Source organism: Hemicordylus capensis, chromosome 5 (genome assembly GCF_027244095.1).
Source record: "Hemicordylus capensis ecotype Gifberg chromosome 5, rHemCap1.1.pri, whole genome shotgun sequence".
NCBI lineage: Eukaryota > Metazoa > Chordata > Lepidosauria > Squamata > Cordylidae > Hemicordylus > Hemicordylus capensis.
Window position 1 is genome coordinate 98,174,187 of NC_069661.1, and position 17,158 is coordinate 98,191,344.

Genomic DNA, 17,158 nt, shown 5'->3' on the forward strand with positions numbered 1-17,158 from the left:
CAAGTTTTGCTGCCCGGCCTGCTACCGCCTTCTTCGCCTGCCCAGAGGCTGAGCCGCTTCCCCTGCCCCCAGCTGTCCTCTCCTCCCCGCCCGCCCACCTGGAGCTGCCGTCTTCTCACCCTGCCCGCCTGCAGCAGCCTTGTTTCTCTTCCCTGCCTGCCCCCATCTTCTTCTTCTTTCCCGCCACCCGCCCTGCCACCGTTTTCTGGCCGCATCCAGATGCCGGTCGCAGCTACCTGCCCACTGGTTGCAGCTCCTTCCGCCTGCGGTTTTCTTTGGTCACCACCACCACTTTTATATTCGTCCTCTTGCGTGTCCCCGTTGCTATTGGCAGCTGCTTGCAAACTCTCGTGAGAGCTGCCATACATGGGATTAGTGATGGGTACGTTTAAGATCATTATGGACAGATAGACAGATAGATAGATAAGCTATTACATAAGCGTAAAATAAGATAAGATGAATCAACCTAAAAACCTAAATTAACCATTTCTAACACACCATGTGTGGATCTTAATTGTAGCCATACAAAATCTGGCTACCTGTTGCGAAACATCTGTTTGAATTTAAGAAAGAAGTAAATGTATGTAAAACACATCAGAATTATTTGGATATCTGAAAACAAGAGGGGTAATATATCTAAAACATAAATTATGATAAAAAGAACAGTATAGGGACACACGGTCAACTGTCTCAACATCTCCATGCCCACAAGGGCATAATCTCTAGATAAGGGACTCTCCTTAACCTACCATCCATTACCACAGAGGGCAGCCAGTGTTAGGGCTCTTCTGTGTATTGGGTATATTAAACTATACAGATATTTGGCCAGTTTTTGTAAAGATGTAACGGCTTCAAACCTTGTGTAGCTTGATGCCTGGCAAGTACTCATATTGTATGTGTGTGTATTCTTAAATCTTGTTCTGATATTAGAATAAAATTGTTCTTCTGCCTGTGCTGTTTTTAAAAATGGCCTGAACAACTGGGAATGATTTGTGAAGCTTCCTCATTAGCTCCAGTTAAAAAATAAGTTTAGTATGAGGTTCACTCCTAGATTATTGAGCAAGAAACTAAACCTAGATCATCCTGCTTTCTCATGCTTGGTTATGAATCTTACTCATAATTGAGATTGCTAGTCTTTCAGACTGAAGTAATGCTATTGAGGCATAATAAAGACTGCAGGTGGCAATCTTCAATTGTGAAAGTGAAGGAGAGGCATTTTAACATTTGTGTTGGCACAGGCATAGAAGTACTCTGATCCTGCAAATGAAGATTAATTCTGTAGACTGTTTAAATGCTGCCAACTGACTATGCCATTAGAAATTTCACCAAATCAGTTAGCATTACTACTGTTACAGAACTGTGTGAGGTGGTCATTTACAAAATACAGATTTATAGTCTCCTACAATCATGCTTTTTACAATAGTAGACAGCCACTGAATCCTCTTTAAATTATCTGCTTATTTCTATTTTTGTATCCTGATAATGGAATGAAGTGCTCTTATAGCACACAGCAGAAAACTGCTTACCAGCGGGATGTCAATAGAAGAGGAGTGTCCAACACAGGTATTGAATCAAATAGGGTACAGAACCCTTCAGAAAGGACATTAATCGAAGAAAGTAGCTGGACCTGCGATACCTACACTGAAGTTGTGTGTAAACGTGTATAGCTATTCATTAGACTGCTTGATCTGTGCATGAGTGGCTTATTGATGCGTGGTGGGAATTTGATGCTGATTTTTTTCGTATAAGTTGAATCTGTACACGTTTCTGAACTGTTTGACTATTGAAGGAAGGACTAGTGAAGAACTGATTTAATTACTGAATGCAGAACTTAATTTTTTTTAAAGACTTTCCAACATTGTTTTGTAAAGAAATGGAGGTATCTGTTTGGAACACTAACCAACTTTTCTTCTGTGACATTAATGAAAGTAAAATCTTTAATACCCAGACTTGTTTTGAGTTTGATTATAATAATTTTGGCTTTCTTAAAATTAAAAATATGGTTAGCTTGTATCTCTGCCACATAGATATAGCCTGTGTTAGAACAGATGTATGTATTTGCTTCATTGAAGTGTGTGCATAGATATACCAAATGATCCATAACAATTGATGAATTGTCTCAAATTTCAGAATAACTACTTCAGCACTCTATAGAAGGCTCAAAGCCATCTGTATTCAGTAGAATTAAATTAAGAGCAGGTGCCTTAAAGAAACCTGAGCATGATGGGTTATCTCATTGATAGATAGACTTTTGTAGTTCTAAACCATGTCCCCAAACAATGACTGATATTCATGCTAATGTTCTGCATGCAGGATCATATTTTGCGAGCAACATTGGGAGAGGGGGCAGTTTCCACAGATTTCTGCCTCCTGGAAATATGTCCCTAAGGATCCTGCAACTTTGTCTTCTGTTATCAATCTTTTAGTATTCTTCTAAAATGCAGTCAGTTTGTTTCAACAAGAGGTCATCACAAATGTATCCTTAAAAGTCAAGTAGAAAAAGCAAAACAGACAAAAATTAGCAAATAAATGTTTACATAGAAATGACAAGATAATAGAAAAAGATTTGATTTTGATGACAGTTCATATCATGTGGTCTCTTGTGCAGACTACTGCAATACTCTGTAGAAGCTTTTCCTAACTCTTTTAACTGCCATTGCAAGCAGTGCTAGCCTATTTGTTGTTTTTTTTAAAAGCCAAAATAAATAGTAAATTGAGAGTCTGTAAATTCCAGATAGCTTGCTTTCAGAATTTCACACAAGTCTACTTTTAGGAGTACCAAACAGGGGGCAGTGTAACATATAATGGTCAATAGGTTCAATTGTATTTTGGCCAAAAATATATTATTTATTGGCACTCCCAATATATCTGCCATCCAGAACAGCTGAGGCCATTGTCTGGAAGTGTAATCTGATAAAACACTTTGCCTACTTTGATCAAAGTAATAAACGCTTTGCCAAAGCAGGACACATAAGCATTTAAAAGTACCCTTGGGACATTCACTTTGATAAAGCACTACCACTGCAAGTGGCAGATTTCCGTATCTGAAAGGGAATTAACTGAATGGCAGCCTGGGTTCGATCCTGCCCAGTGGCCCCTCTGACAACATGCCGTGTGTGTGACTGGCCCCGAGAGAAATCCCCTCCCCGCCCACGAGCAAGTGCTTGCCTGTCCTTCAGGCAGCATTTGCTGGCTGAAAGCATCTATTCCCCTTTCTCTTCCTCCAGAGAGGGAGAGAAATGGAGAATATATGCTTTCATGCAGCAAGCGCTGCCTGAAATGACAGGGAAGCACTCACTTGGGCTCTTCGGAGCCCAAGGCCACGTCCCCTTTGTCTGTGGTGTCTCTTGCAAAGGGGGCGTGGCCTTGGGCTCTGAAGAGCCCGAGCAAGCGCTTCCCTGTCATTTCAGGCAGCGCTTGCTGTATGAAAGCATATATTCTCCCTTTCTCTCCCTCTCTGGAGAAGGATGGGCAAGCACTGGCTTTGGCCTCTTAGTAGCCTGGGCGTGGGCAGCAGGAGTTTGTTTGGGGCTCTTTCGGAACCCAAGCCACGCCCCCCCCGGGGACTTCAGTGGCCCCTACAATTGGCGGCTTGGGTTCTTTGAACATGTTTGCACAAGGTGGCTATGCTCCTGTCAGTTATAATTATGATTGTCATACTTTTGCATTTGTATAGTACTTTTTTGAGTGTGCAAATAATGTTGCATGTATTATCTTGAACTCTTGATGTAATCCTTACAACAACCTTGTATGTTAAGTATTATCCACATATTGCAGTTGGAAAACTGAGGAGGAGTGCCTTGATAATTTCATAGGAGCTCCTCACAGTGCTGTGTGCAGCTACTAGAACTGGACTGTTCCATGAAGCATTTTTTCGTATCTGTGTCCTAGTGACTTAAGAAACTTGGCACAAGAGTGCTGAACTATATACTCTGCTCTTTGCTGAAGTAAAAAATTTGCACACATCCTAGCAAAACACATGAATCCAACATCCAATTTGGACTAGTGGCCTGCTTAGGTCACTGTTGTTCACGTAACCATTTTTCTTATAAGTGTGCCCCAGCACACTAGCATGTGGGACACTGGCTGGTGTGCTGTGCTAATTTGTTCCCTTATGCACCAGGAAGGAGTGTGACATTGGAACATTATGACTTGGCCACATGTATGTGATCCAGCTAGTTCATGATAACTGGTCCTCCTTTTATCAGTCTCTTTGATGGTAATATCAGAACTATTTTTGAGTAGGGTTGTTCACAAAACACAATTCGGAAACTGAATTGTGGCACATCCCATTTAAAATGGAGGAGAGCAGGTCCATACCTGCTTTCCCTCTGCTCGCCACCATTTCCATAGACACGGTACCCTCCCCCCCCAATATGCTCTCATGCCAGCGGGATATCTCCCAGCTGCTACTGATGGCATCTGAACTGTTGGTAACTGGCAGGAGAGAGATCTTGGGGTTGTGGTGGGCAGTGAATTGAAAATGGTGATCCAGTGCATGGTAACTGTGAAAAAGGCAAATCCCATGTTTGGGCTTATTAGGAAAGGGATTGAAAATAAAGCTGCTAATATTATAATGCCATTATGTAAATCTATGGTGTGGCTGCATTTGGAGTACTGCGTACTATTCGGTCACCATAATTCATAAAGGATATAATAGAACAGGAAAAGGTACAGAAGAAGGCAACCAAAATGGTTAGGGGACTAGAGTACCTTCCTTACAAGATATGGCTAAAGATTGGGTGGTTTTTGTTTTTTGTTTAGAAAAATGGTGACAGGAAACACAATAGAGGTTTATAGAACTATGATCACGTGGAGAAAGTGGATAGAGTCAAGATTTTTCTTCCTCTCTCACAATACTAGAACCAGAGGTCATTCCATGAAACTGATTGCTAGGAAATCTAGGACTGACAAAAGGAAGTACTTTTTCACACAGCATGCAATTAATCCGTGGAATGCTCTGCCAGAGAATGTGGTGATGGCCACCAGCTTGGATGGCTTTAAAAGGGGTTTAGACAAAATCTATCAATAACTACTAGTTTTGATGGCTGTAGGCTACCTCCTGGCTCAGAGGCAGGATGCCTCTGAATACCAGATGCAGGGGAGTAATGGCAGGAGAGGGGGCATGCCTTCATCTCCTGATGGGGCTTCCCAGAGGCATCTGGTGGACCACTGTGGGAAACAGGATGCAGGACTAGATAGGCCTTGGGCCTGATCCAGCAGGGCTGTTCTTAAGTTTATAGATGGTGAAAATAATTCTCTAGGTTACTACAGAATCATGTGGATTTGGTGTAGTTGGTGAAGAGTCCCAGAAAGAATAGACTGCTGTCTGGCTCAGTGTATGATTGGATAGCTTTGTATTATTGCTGTTTGAGGTAGAGTATGTGTTGTGACCTATAGCGGCATTGAGGAGTTGGTGTCCTTATTTTTCTTTATAAAAGGTGAATGTTTGTATATATTTCAGAAAAGTCATGCCATTTTTTTTGTCATTTCCTGTTTGCTATGTAACGGTAAGGTAAAGTGTGTCCATGTCGACACGTGTCGACTGTGTCAATTCTGTGTCGATGCCTGGCGCCCACAGAGCCCTGTGGTTTTCTTTGGTAGAATACACAAAGGGTTTACCATTGCCATCTCCTGTGCAGTATGAGATGATGCCTTTCAGGCATCTTCCTATATTGCTGCTGCCCGATATAGTACCAGCGGGGATTCAAACCGGCAATCTTCTTAAAGTGACGCTCGCTATGTAGGATACTAATAAAATGGTTTGGTAGTTCTTTGGGAAAGTGTGTAGCACCGTTGAGTTGAGAATGTAACTAAATGGTTTATGTATTGAGCCTCACTACTCTTGTGTTTTGTTCTGTGCCTCCTGTCACAGAAACTTTCATACTTTTTTGTGTATGATAGTGCCTATGTTTTATTTATGTGACTAAAACTATAATGGGGCTGTTGGCATTTTCAGTCTGGCTATAGAGCAGATGATCTTAAGGCCTTTCGATACTGGTTGTGGAGCTGGCATGGAAACTGCTATATGTTCCCAACCCACATTACCCCGCTATTCAAACTTTACTGGTGAATCCTGTAATCTAGCCTCAGGGAAGCAGCAACTGCATGGCAGATTGTTGAAAGAAAACTCATTCTTATAAAGAATAATTTAAATGTAATTTTAGTACCATTTGGTGGAAGTCATTTATTCCAGCATGATCTTTGTATATAAAGATCTGCTCCAAATCTATATACTTTGAGGAGGCCACTAAGGAGAAAAATGGATCTACATCTATCTATGGTGGCATCAAGGTAAGAAATATATAGCGATCTACAAAGAATTATTTTAGTGTTGGTTACACAGATAGTGTTTAATGCTGAAATCAATGCTCTCTTATGGCTTCTTGGAGCAGGCAGGATTTGGAAAAAGATCCTGTGTTGTATAATTTAATTACTAGAGTGTCTTATCAATTAGTCATATTCTGAACCAAGGACATGCTATTAATCATACTAATTAACCTGAGTGCATTTTAAATATTTGTTTTTGCTATAACAAAAAATTAAGAGCTAAAACTTAGAAGACATTCCTGTAATTGCAAATAAAAGCATGACATATAGCACAGACTTTGTGCTGTAAACCAACATTCTGTGACAGATAGCCACTTTATAATCTGTCATCTGTAAACTGAAGTAATTTTGCCATTTGCTTTGCTGCAGTAAAAGCATAACTTGCTACAGATCTTGTAATTTCTACTTGCCATGGATAAGAACATAAGAACAGCACTGCTGGATCAGGCACAAGGCCCATCTAGTCCAGCATCCTGTTTCACACAGTCGCCCACCAGATGCCTCTAGGGAGCCCACAGGCAAGAGGTGAGGGCTTGCCCTCTCTCTTGCTGTTCCTCCTCTGCAACTGGTATTGAGTGGCATTGTTTTAGGCTGGAGGTAGCCCATAGCCCCCAGACTAGTAGCCATTTATAGACTTGTTCTCCGTAAATTTCTCTAAGCCCCTTTTAAAGTCATACAAGCTAGTGGCCATCACCATATATCATGGCAAAGAATTCCATAGGTTAGTTATGAGCTGTGTGAAAAAGTACTTCCTCTTGTCAGTCCTAAATTTCCTGACTTTCAGTTTCATGGGATGACCCCTGGTTCTAGTGTTGTGAGAGAGGGAGAAAAATTCCCCTCTCTACTCCATGCATAATTTATCCAACTTGATCATGTCTCCCCGTGGTTGCATCTTTTCCAAACTAAAAAGCCCCAGATGCTTTAGCCTTGCCTCCATAAGCCCCAGATGCTCCAGGCCTTTCCTATCAGTGACTATTTACAGCTTTGTCATAGTATCGTTGTAGGGATATTTCCCTGCTGATGTAACCAAAGGAAAGAGGAGACCTGCCTCAATAACACGTTGCTGAGAGTTGAAGCACTCCTTAATTGTGGTGGCCTATGGTGTGGAGTTATATTGGAGAGCCATTAGTCCCTTTCTATTACAAATTTCTTGCATTCACTGTGTGCACATACACCCAGACATACAATCCAGAGTGAGGAGCATGGGCTGGTTTAGATTTTTCTCCTTTCTTTCCTCCATATTTTCAATCCCCGGTTTATTACAGCCTTGTCTTATATTAGCAGAAAACCACAGTATATCTGGTTCCCTAGTCTTTGATTGGTCTCCAGTTAATATGGTGTTCCAGGTAGCATGAGAAGCCCAATCCCATCACAAATCAGGGAGTCAAATAAAATACTATACTGCTCTCTGATGCCATTACTTTTTTTCTCTGATCAAAATGACTAGATGGCAAGTATAGTTTCCAACAGTGACCAGCCAAGATAGTCATTATTATCCTGCTCTGGTTGTGAGCTTTCAGAGTCTATTTCCTGTTGGCTTCATACATAAGCCTTTCTAACATCTTCTTCTAACATCTTGTCATGAGAAATTTGCTTCTGAATGAAGTTCTAGTTGGGTCTTATGGCTAATAGGAGTGAAATAGACCCATCCATGTTGAATTAGTCTAATCCTCTTAAACAAACAAAAACAAACCCTATGCTAATAGTAATCTGTCCATGTGACTGTCAATTCTTCACCTTAATTAGGTGTCTCATTCAGTAGCAGGGTATGCACTGCTCTATAAAAAGCAGTCGACTTCTGCTTCATTCTTTTGCACTACACAGGGAAGTGTGGGTTGGTTACTGAGGACTTACTGCACTGAATTAATTAAATTTTTAGTCATACCCCTGCCTTTTGTAGATTTTTCAGACATTCGTGCAGGAGTGGAGCCAGAGGTCCAGACATCCAGGAGTAAGAGCACTTCTGGGTGGAGCCACCATCTAGTGGATAGGTTCAAAGAACCTGGCTGCAAGCCACGGAAGGGCTGCATGAGCCCTCCATAGCTCATTCCCAGCCAGCATTGGCTGGCCGGTTGCCTTTATTTTCCCCTCACTGGAGGGAGAGAAAGGGAAATAAATGCACCCAGCCAGGGAATGAGCTACGGAGGGCTCACGTGGGCTTTCTGGTGATCGGGCCACTCCCATGTGTACATGATGTCACGTGCAAGGAGTGGCACTCACGTGCATGGCGCACACATGGCAGGGCCGCTAGGGACGGGGCAGAACCCGGGCCTCCGTTCCCTGGCTCCGCCACTGCATCTGTGTCTGATTTTAGGATTTTCTTATGAAACCTGATCCTTTTGCCCCATAGTATCTAGTTTTCATGGCAATAATAACACCTATTTTAATGACTGTTTCAAGCTGCTATAAAAACAAATATCTTGAAAATCATGAACTCGTTTGAGAACTCTTCATAGTTCAGTTTAATTTGGTATCAAAGCAACAATGTTCATATTCTATGGAGGCAAACAAAATTCTTGAAGTTTTTGTGGGATTTCCCCTTCCCTAAGTGGATGCTATTCAGGAAGTGACACTAGATGACATGACTGAGAATCAGGAAGAAACATTACATTGAGTAATTTTAGAAAGCTGATAGCTACGGATACATTGCCCCTCCCATTCCATTAGCTAGCATTATCTCAAATGGATTAAGTAGGATGTTGTACTCTGCATCTTCTCAAGCATGCTGAGAAGTTGCTGCTTATTGAGTAGCTATATAGAGTTAGGGAAATAATGCATTGCTATAAAGAGAAGCAGAAGAAAAGCAGTTCTGAAGGTGGAATCTAATTGTTTGCAGTTTGCAAACAGACAAGGACCCCCCCCCATCCATTTTTTATTCTAGTAGCAGTGAGAGCTACTGCAATAAATTGCAGCCTGAAGTTTCAAACTCCCACCCTTCTGTATTTACTAAAAAACAGAGTGGCTGACTCAGAGCTATGAATCCAACTGCTTTCTTCTGTTTTTGTTTCTGGCATCCAGGACTGATATGTGCCAGCATTGGGAAATAAGAGGATGCCCTTCAGGATGCTTATATGACAAACATGAAAGCTTTATTTTCGTTACTGGAGAGTTCATCTGCATTCAGCAGCATTTCTACTATAGTTGTGCGTCACTCGGAGACTGCATGGTAATGAAGCACCGATGCTGTGGGCCAAAACTCTGTTGCCTGTGAGCAAAAAAGGAATAACCGTTAGATAAGCTATTCCAACAAAATTGTAGCTGCTGCAGCAGCAGCTGCTCCCTGAAACATGATGTTGAGCCTACAGGATTCTGTGCTTTTTGAAATTAACATTAAATCCCTGCTAAAGTCATGGAGCAGCAGCTGTAAGTATATTATCTTGGCTGAGACAGCTACATCATGGGTGTTCCTCCTTGCATGCTAATTCTTGAATGTTAAGGTTTTGAAAAACAGACTATTTTGTGTAAGACAGATGGGGAGAACTAGATAAGCACAGGCAACTACAATATCTGTTTTCTAGTCCCCATGTACATGTCCTTATTTTTTTTCCCTCGACACAATTCCTTGCAAAAAAAAAAGGGGGGGGGTGCAGTTTAGATCCCAGGCACTGCAGAGGATCTGACCAGTACTATTCTGTAGTTCCCTTCAGCACAAAATGTTCTGAAACAAATTCAGTTGCCTGCAGGCTATAAATTATATATATAGTAAATAACTTTTCTGTGTTTTAATGTGTTTGAACTACTGAGCCAATATAATTTATCTCTAGTTAATGAAAGTTGAATATAGGTGCATCCTTGCTGAATTTATCTACAAAGTGAACAAAAACAAGTTATTTCTGGGTAAAAGTCTGAAACCTTTTATCTGAACTGAGTGGTTCTAAAACTGTGGAGGAAGCCCCCAAGGTGGGGGCTTGGAAACTGGATAGAAATTGTGAGTTCCTGGGAGGAAAATAATCTTGAGGAAGGTGGAGTCTATCACTCCCCACAAACTAGCTGCCAGGAGGATTGAGTGCCCTTGGCAGAGGACTCTCACCGATTCATACTGGAGTTTGGGGATGACTGTGCTCTCACTAACACCCCCCCCCCGCCCGCAACATGATTTTAAAGGAAGAAAGCTTAGAAAGAGTTGCTGCTCTACTATTTTGAGATTTTGTTGTGAATACCTAATTTGATGCCTTGTTGGGCATAATTCCTCAGTCCATAGATTCTCATTTACAACAACATGAGACCTTGGGTTAGGAGGGTATAAAAATGCACTAAATAAAATAAAATAAAATAAATAAATAATAAACATACTAGAGGCACATGACTGCACACAATCTCTGCATGCTCACCTTTGGTTGGTCCTTGGGGATGATTTGCTTCGGAGCAGCAGAAAATGGTTCAGAAGTTAGAGCAAAGTTCAAAAAGCTTAGAAATTCTGTCTCAATCACCCCGTTTAAGTCACAGTTATGTAGAAATCTCATGTCAACATCTTGTGTACTGTACTAGCTGTGATGAAAGAGGATGGAGAAAATGAATACTTTTCAAATAACCCACTGCACAGCTTTATGAAATGGCCACATAGATGAGGTATTCAAAACTGGGGACTAAACTTTACTTCTGTGTGTTTACTTGCCTCCATTCAGTTGTGGCGAGGCTTCCATTAACTTTTAAAAAATGTCCTGAGTTTCTGACCTGACACCCCACCCCCTTCCCACTACTGGGATATTTATCATTCTATGTTAAGTAGTTGTGCATTGAATAGAATGCTCTTTGGTCTGAAAATATTTGAACACAAGACTCTTGTGTTGCTCACTGAACTCTGAAGAGGTTACATTTTCACATCTATCTGAAAATGCTAGACCTTAACTAGTGCTCTCTTCTGCACACTACTTACTGCATGGTTTTCACTTTGCATTAAAATGCATAGATGTGTCCCTCTTAACTATCCAAAGTAGTTTTGACAAACATTCTGTTTACTTTAAAACTCTTCCTAATGTTATATTAAGCATTTACCTTGTGCCCTGATGTGCTTAAATATATTCTTATGGCATTGCTGTGATTTTAAGGTAGGTTTTGAGTTGCAGACCGGGACCCTCTCCTTGGTGGTCCAGATGAAAATGTGTCTAAAAACGTGTGTGGGCTATTTGTGTTATGCATTGCTTGATGTCCCCTCTCAAGTAAACACAAAAAGCACATTGTTTACTGATTCTGTTGCCACCTCTGAACTAGCTTCAGTTTATGCCCTGCTTCTGGGTTTCCTGGAGGATGTTTACAGTTGGATGACTTATTATATTATTATTATTTCTTATTTACACAGTCAGACAGGTGTTATTGACTGGTTTGTTTTATCCAGACATCGGGTCCTTCCCAAGGACCTGGGCTGGCTGAATTTTATTGTCAATCTTGTTGCTGTTATTATAGATCTCGTCGCAGAATATAGGCTGTTCTTTTGCAGCCAGTATTAAACCCTCAATTTCTTTCTTCAGGTTGCCATTCTTAAGCCATTGCCAGGTCTTGGTGATGTCTGATTTTCCACTTATATTGTGCAAATATTGACCATGCAGCGGCTTCTTTTTCCATTTTTCTGCTCGGTTCTTGACTTGTTCTTTCTTGTAGGCCTCCTTTGTTTCATTGGTGTTGAATAGTTTTTCGTTATTGACCATTTTAAGTGCATCTTCTTCACTGTCCTTTATATATGCTTCAAGGCCTCTTTTCTCCTCCTCTACTGTTAGATGGACTTGCAGCATTCCTCTTCCACCTGAGCTGCGAGGGAGGTATAGCCTATCTACACCACTGAGGGGGCATGATTGATGGTCATGATTTTCCTGGTCTTACAATCTAGCGTCTCTAGCTCTGCATGGGTCCAATCTATTGTTCCTGCAGAGTATCTAATAACAGGTATAGCCCAGGTGTTTATGGCTTGTATGGTGTTCCTGCCATTGAGTTTGGACTTGAGGATTTTTCTAACTCTCCTGATGTATTCACTTCCAGTTTCTCTTTTAACTTCAGTGTGTGTGATGTTATCAGCCTGGAGCATACCCAAGTATTTGTAACATTCTTTCTCTTCCAGGTTCTTGATGTTGCTTCCATTGAGCAGTTCTATTCCTTCTGTTTTTGTTATTTTTCCTCTGTTCATTATTAATGCAGCACACTTGTCTAGTCCAAACTCCATTGCTATATCGCTACTGAATATACGGACAGTGTTTATCAGTGATTCGATTTCTGACTGGGACTTTCCATACAACTTCAGATCGTCCATGTACAGCAGATGGTTGATTTGACTTGATGTTTTAGGTGTTTGGTATCCGAGGCCTGTTTTGTTTAGTATTTGTGAAAGTGGGGTCATGGCAGTTACAAACAACAGAGGGGATAGTAAGTCCCCTTGGAAAATACCTCTTCTAATGCTAACCTGTCCAAGTGTCTCGCCATTGATTGTTAACTCTGTACTTCACATGCTCATTGCTTTTTAAATAAATATCTGAATGTTTTTGCTAACACCAGTTGTTTCTAAACATTTTAGTATCCATGTGTGAGGCAATGAGTCGAAGGCCCTCTCGTAGTCAATCCATGCAACACTTAGATTTGTTTTTCTTCTCTTGCAATTTTCTAAAATCATTTTGTCAATCAGCAGCTGGTCTTTTGTGCCTCTGGTGTTCAGGCAATTTCCTTTCTGTTCAACTGGAAGCTGTTTGTTAGTTAATAAGTGTTGCATTTCTTCATCTGCTATTATTCCAGTTTTCGTTCATCAGCTTCTTGTCTTTCATATCTTTCAATTTACTAGCATCCGATCTAAGCCTGGCGATTTTATTTTCTAATCTAATCTTCCATTTAGGTGATGTACTGCTTTCTTTTTTTACAGGTCCACTGATCTTATATTCGAGCTCTTGTATTGTTGTTGTTGCTTCACTGTACATTAGTTGGTTTGTTTCTTGCAAATTATTGGTTGTTATTTCTGCAAGTGCAGCATTGACATCTTTTAATGTCTGAGCAAGTTGTTTTTTTGGCAACTGTTTTTAGAGCTGGAAGTCGAACCCAGGTGGTTGTTTGGTTCATGTGCTCAGTTATTTTTTGCTTTAGTTCCTGTTGCTTTTCTGTTAAATGGCAGTTAGGTTTTTGAGGTGAAGGCAAAGGGGAGGTTGCCTGGTTTTGATTTTGAAACAGTTCAGCAACAGTGGCATCCTCGATTTCCAACACCTCCTCCACCTGCACCTGAACAACTCCTTCAGTTGGTGGTAATTCTTCTTCCCTATCTTGAGCCTGTGTTGCTCTTTGCAGTTCTTCCAGCTCGACTTCTGTGAATACTTTATTTCTTATTTTGAATCTTCTGTGGTCTGCTAGCCTTTGTTCTGTTATTTCTGTATCTGGATGCTTCTCTTTCCAAATTTGGTACATTCTTTTTAAATAACCTCTTCTAGTTGGACTAGACTTGTAATAGCAGATCATTATTTCCTTGTTGGCATTTTTTGTATATTTTTTTCTGGTTAAGCGACATTTCTTCCAGTGACCCTGCAGTCTCCAGCCCTGGTTGCTCAACTGAAGATCTTGAGTCCTATAGCCCACTTGCCACCAGATGTCCAGGGAGTCCAGTACCTGGTGCGGTCCTTGTTGACCCGGGCAACAACCGATCCGGTATAGATTTATTAAAGTTACATCTCACCATATTGTTGATGGGATGATGATGATGATGATGATGATGATGAATAATTCGATTTGTATACCGCCCTTCCAAAAATGGCTCAGGGTGGTTTACACACAGAAATAATATATAAATAAGATGGATCACTGTCCCCAAAGGGCTCACAATCTAAAAAGAAACATAAGATAGACACCAGCAACAGTCACTGGAGGTACTGTGCTGGGGGTGGATAGGGCCAGTTACTCTACCCCTGCTAAATAAAGAGAACCACACCACATTAAAAGATGCCTCTTTGCCAAGTTAGCTTGGGGAAATGGGATATGGGATAGAGGATACGGGACACTGAACTAGATGCACTTCTGGTCTGATTCAGCAGGTTGATTGTTACAGCTCAAAATATTAGCTGATAAAAAGTAGAGACTGAACTGACCCAGTATTTTCATTCCAGTGAGGATGCAGGTCTTAATCTTGAGCTATCTAGGAAGAGATTATACAGTAGAGAAACACAGTTGTTGGTGCAAGATGGGTCTCTTTAGGAAGGTATGGATAGGAGCAGAAGGCATAGCCAGCAAATTTCTCAGACTGTGTCCTGATGAGGTCTCTGGCCATAATACTAATTCCTGCTGTCAATACAATTACAGAAGACTTTGTATATTATCCTTATTGGTACACCTTAAGTGGTTCAGCGGGGAAATACTTGACTAACAAGCAGAAGGCTGCCAGTTCGAATCCCCACTGGTACTTATCAGGCAGCAGTGATATAGAAAGATGCTGAAAGGCATTATCTCATACTGCGCGGGAGGAGGCAATGATAAACCCCTCCTGTATTCTAGCAAAGAAAACCACAGGGCTCTTTGGGCACCAGGAGTCAAAATCGACTTGACGGCACACTATACCTTACTAAGGGAGAATGGGCCATTCTTCTGTGTTTGTGACCTCTTTATTTTTCTTGATGTCCTGCTTTCCAGTGACCCAAAGCATGTTGTAACTCATATGTTTCCATTCCATCACTCTTGTTTCCTCTGCTTCATTCAGGACTAAAGATATGAGCAGTGTGTCTTCATTAAACTCTGGAGGAAATGTTAAATTTTTTTTTCTAAATCTGTATGCCTTCTGTATTCTTGATAAACTAAGATTACAAGCAAGGTTTTTTCTGTTTGCTACAGCACAATAGAAAAATTCTTAGTTGTCTGGAAACTATGTAATGTTGTATCCTGAAATTCCTATTGATTGCTTGGTAACTACCTAGTGCTGACTACTATTTTATTTTTGCTCCACACACTTTATTTAGATGGTGCGTACAATGTGGGACTTCCCATTAATTTGTGAAGGAAGAAGTATACATAATACACTATTTTGAGAGACTTGGTGCATTCAACTATTTCAATCAGTAACAGATTTCTTTTTACAAATGGAAATCCATAAAAACTTCTGTGACACTCAGCTAAGACTTTATTGGTCTCAGTCTTATGATTCTATATGCTTAAATAACTGAACATGTACATTTAGCAAGACTGCTTCATCTGACTTTTTTATTTAAAAAAAGACTTGCTTAGCTGGCAGAATGTTGTTGCAGTGCTGGCTAGGGTTTGATTGTAGTTTGCACTTTTTTTCTTTCACTAACAATGAAGTGACATTCATATGGCCTAGATTCAGAATGCTGTATCTCTGCCAACAGTTTGAAGCATTCTTTTCACACTGAGTCAGGAACATTCTGTTAAACCAGCTGTGTAGTGTGGAAGTTTACCAGATAAGCTGTCCTTATTTCATTCATAGTTTTCACAAAGGATGGGATCTTACTAGTTTGTTTTTGCTAGTGTATTAACAAATGTCACACAGTTTCTATAAATTAAAGGGGCACAGGAGTGCCCCTTTAGTTAAGGCAGGTAGAGAAAAAATGGTTCCACCATAAGTCTCAGAAGTTTGTTGCTTATAAATATGACAACTGTTGAGCTAATAACCTGAAACTAGGCATACACAATCTACTTGATGAGATCTAGAAAACTGCCTAATTTCAAGGAAATCTGATAAAAATTGCCACATATACAGCAGGTTAAAAAGTGCTTAAAAATGGCACTTTGACTCTTTTTTTGGGGGGGGGCCCAAATTTTATCCAGGCATATCATATATTTCTTCCAAATTTTGATTAAAATGACTGATAATCTGTTCAGGCTTATCTAGGAGGGCAAACCTTTGGTGAAATTTGGAGCAGTAGTTCAAAAGTGATTAAGTTTTCCCTCCCACATTAAAGCCTACAGCTAGCAAGTGCTGGCAAAGTTATCCTGAGCATGTCTGATCTGACAAGGAAGCTAGAATGCGAACATACTTGCTGTTTCTCTGACATCATCAGGGGGAGACAGCCAGTGAATTCTACTGCAAGTGCAATGCCTATTCTATTAGTTATGGAATGTGAAATCTCATGGACGAGAGGACGGGGAGAAATGGAATGGACAGTTGAAGGAGGCCAGTTGGTTAGTTAGGGAAATGTGGGAGAGAAGTAGTATGGGGGCTTACTTCTGAGTAAGCCTGCCCAGAATTGCTGCATCATTTGTTTCCCCTTCCCCCATGCTCTCTCATCTGTCAGAAAGAGAGGGACTCCCTCACACTTCTTCAGAATTATCTCACACTTCTCTCAGTTGATGTTCTCCTGTTGCCCCTTACCCACTGTCAGAATGCTGACAGGAAAACTGCACTTTATGTCTGCAATGAGAAAGTCCCATTGACTTCAATGGAGTGGGCCACTTTAATTACACCTATTTTATATATTTTTTAAAAACACATCACTGAGGTAATCTCAGTGAAATGTAACTTACTTATTGCTTAATTACCTTATTTACCCGAATAGAAGATGACTCTGAATTTAAGATGACACCCTTCAAAACAGAAGTTAAATACAGCAAACTTACCCAAATGGAACAGCACTCTGAATTTGACAACCCACTAATTTCTAAAATCAAAGAACCTGGGGGAAAACCTAGTCTTAGATTCAGGTAAATATATTTCAGAGCTCAACTTATCCCATAGTTCCCAAGTTGTTCATTTCTCTCTACCTCCTAGACTTTGGAGTGGGGGGAGTATTTATTTTTACAGTAAGGAAAATGCCAGGTTGATAAAAATCTGACTTAAAAAACAATCAGATTTTTAAATTCAAACTGGATTTTAAGTTTTACTTGAAACTATTTGTAAAAACAACAACACACCTAGATAAGA

The 17,158-nt window shown here is 40.6% G+C and overlaps 1 protein-coding gene across 6 annotated transcripts in view; it reads left to right on the forward strand.

The window, feature by feature from the left end:
- The window catches only part of FRYL (FRY like transcription coactivator), a 286,750-nt gene that overhangs the window by 68,526 nt on the left and 201,066 nt on the right, over positions 1–17,158 (forward strand). The window contains exon 1 of one of the 6 annotated variants that reach the window (XM_053253419.1): positions 9,555–9,693. The exons of the other annotated variants lie outside the window; for them this stretch is intronic. Coding sequence (XP_053109394.1) covers positions 9,618–9,693 — 76 coding nt within the window. The 5' untranslated portion in view covers positions 9,555–9,617. Of the gene's footprint in view, positions 1–9,554; positions 9,694–17,158 lie in introns of those variants that run through there. 6 annotated transcript variants of the gene reach the window in all.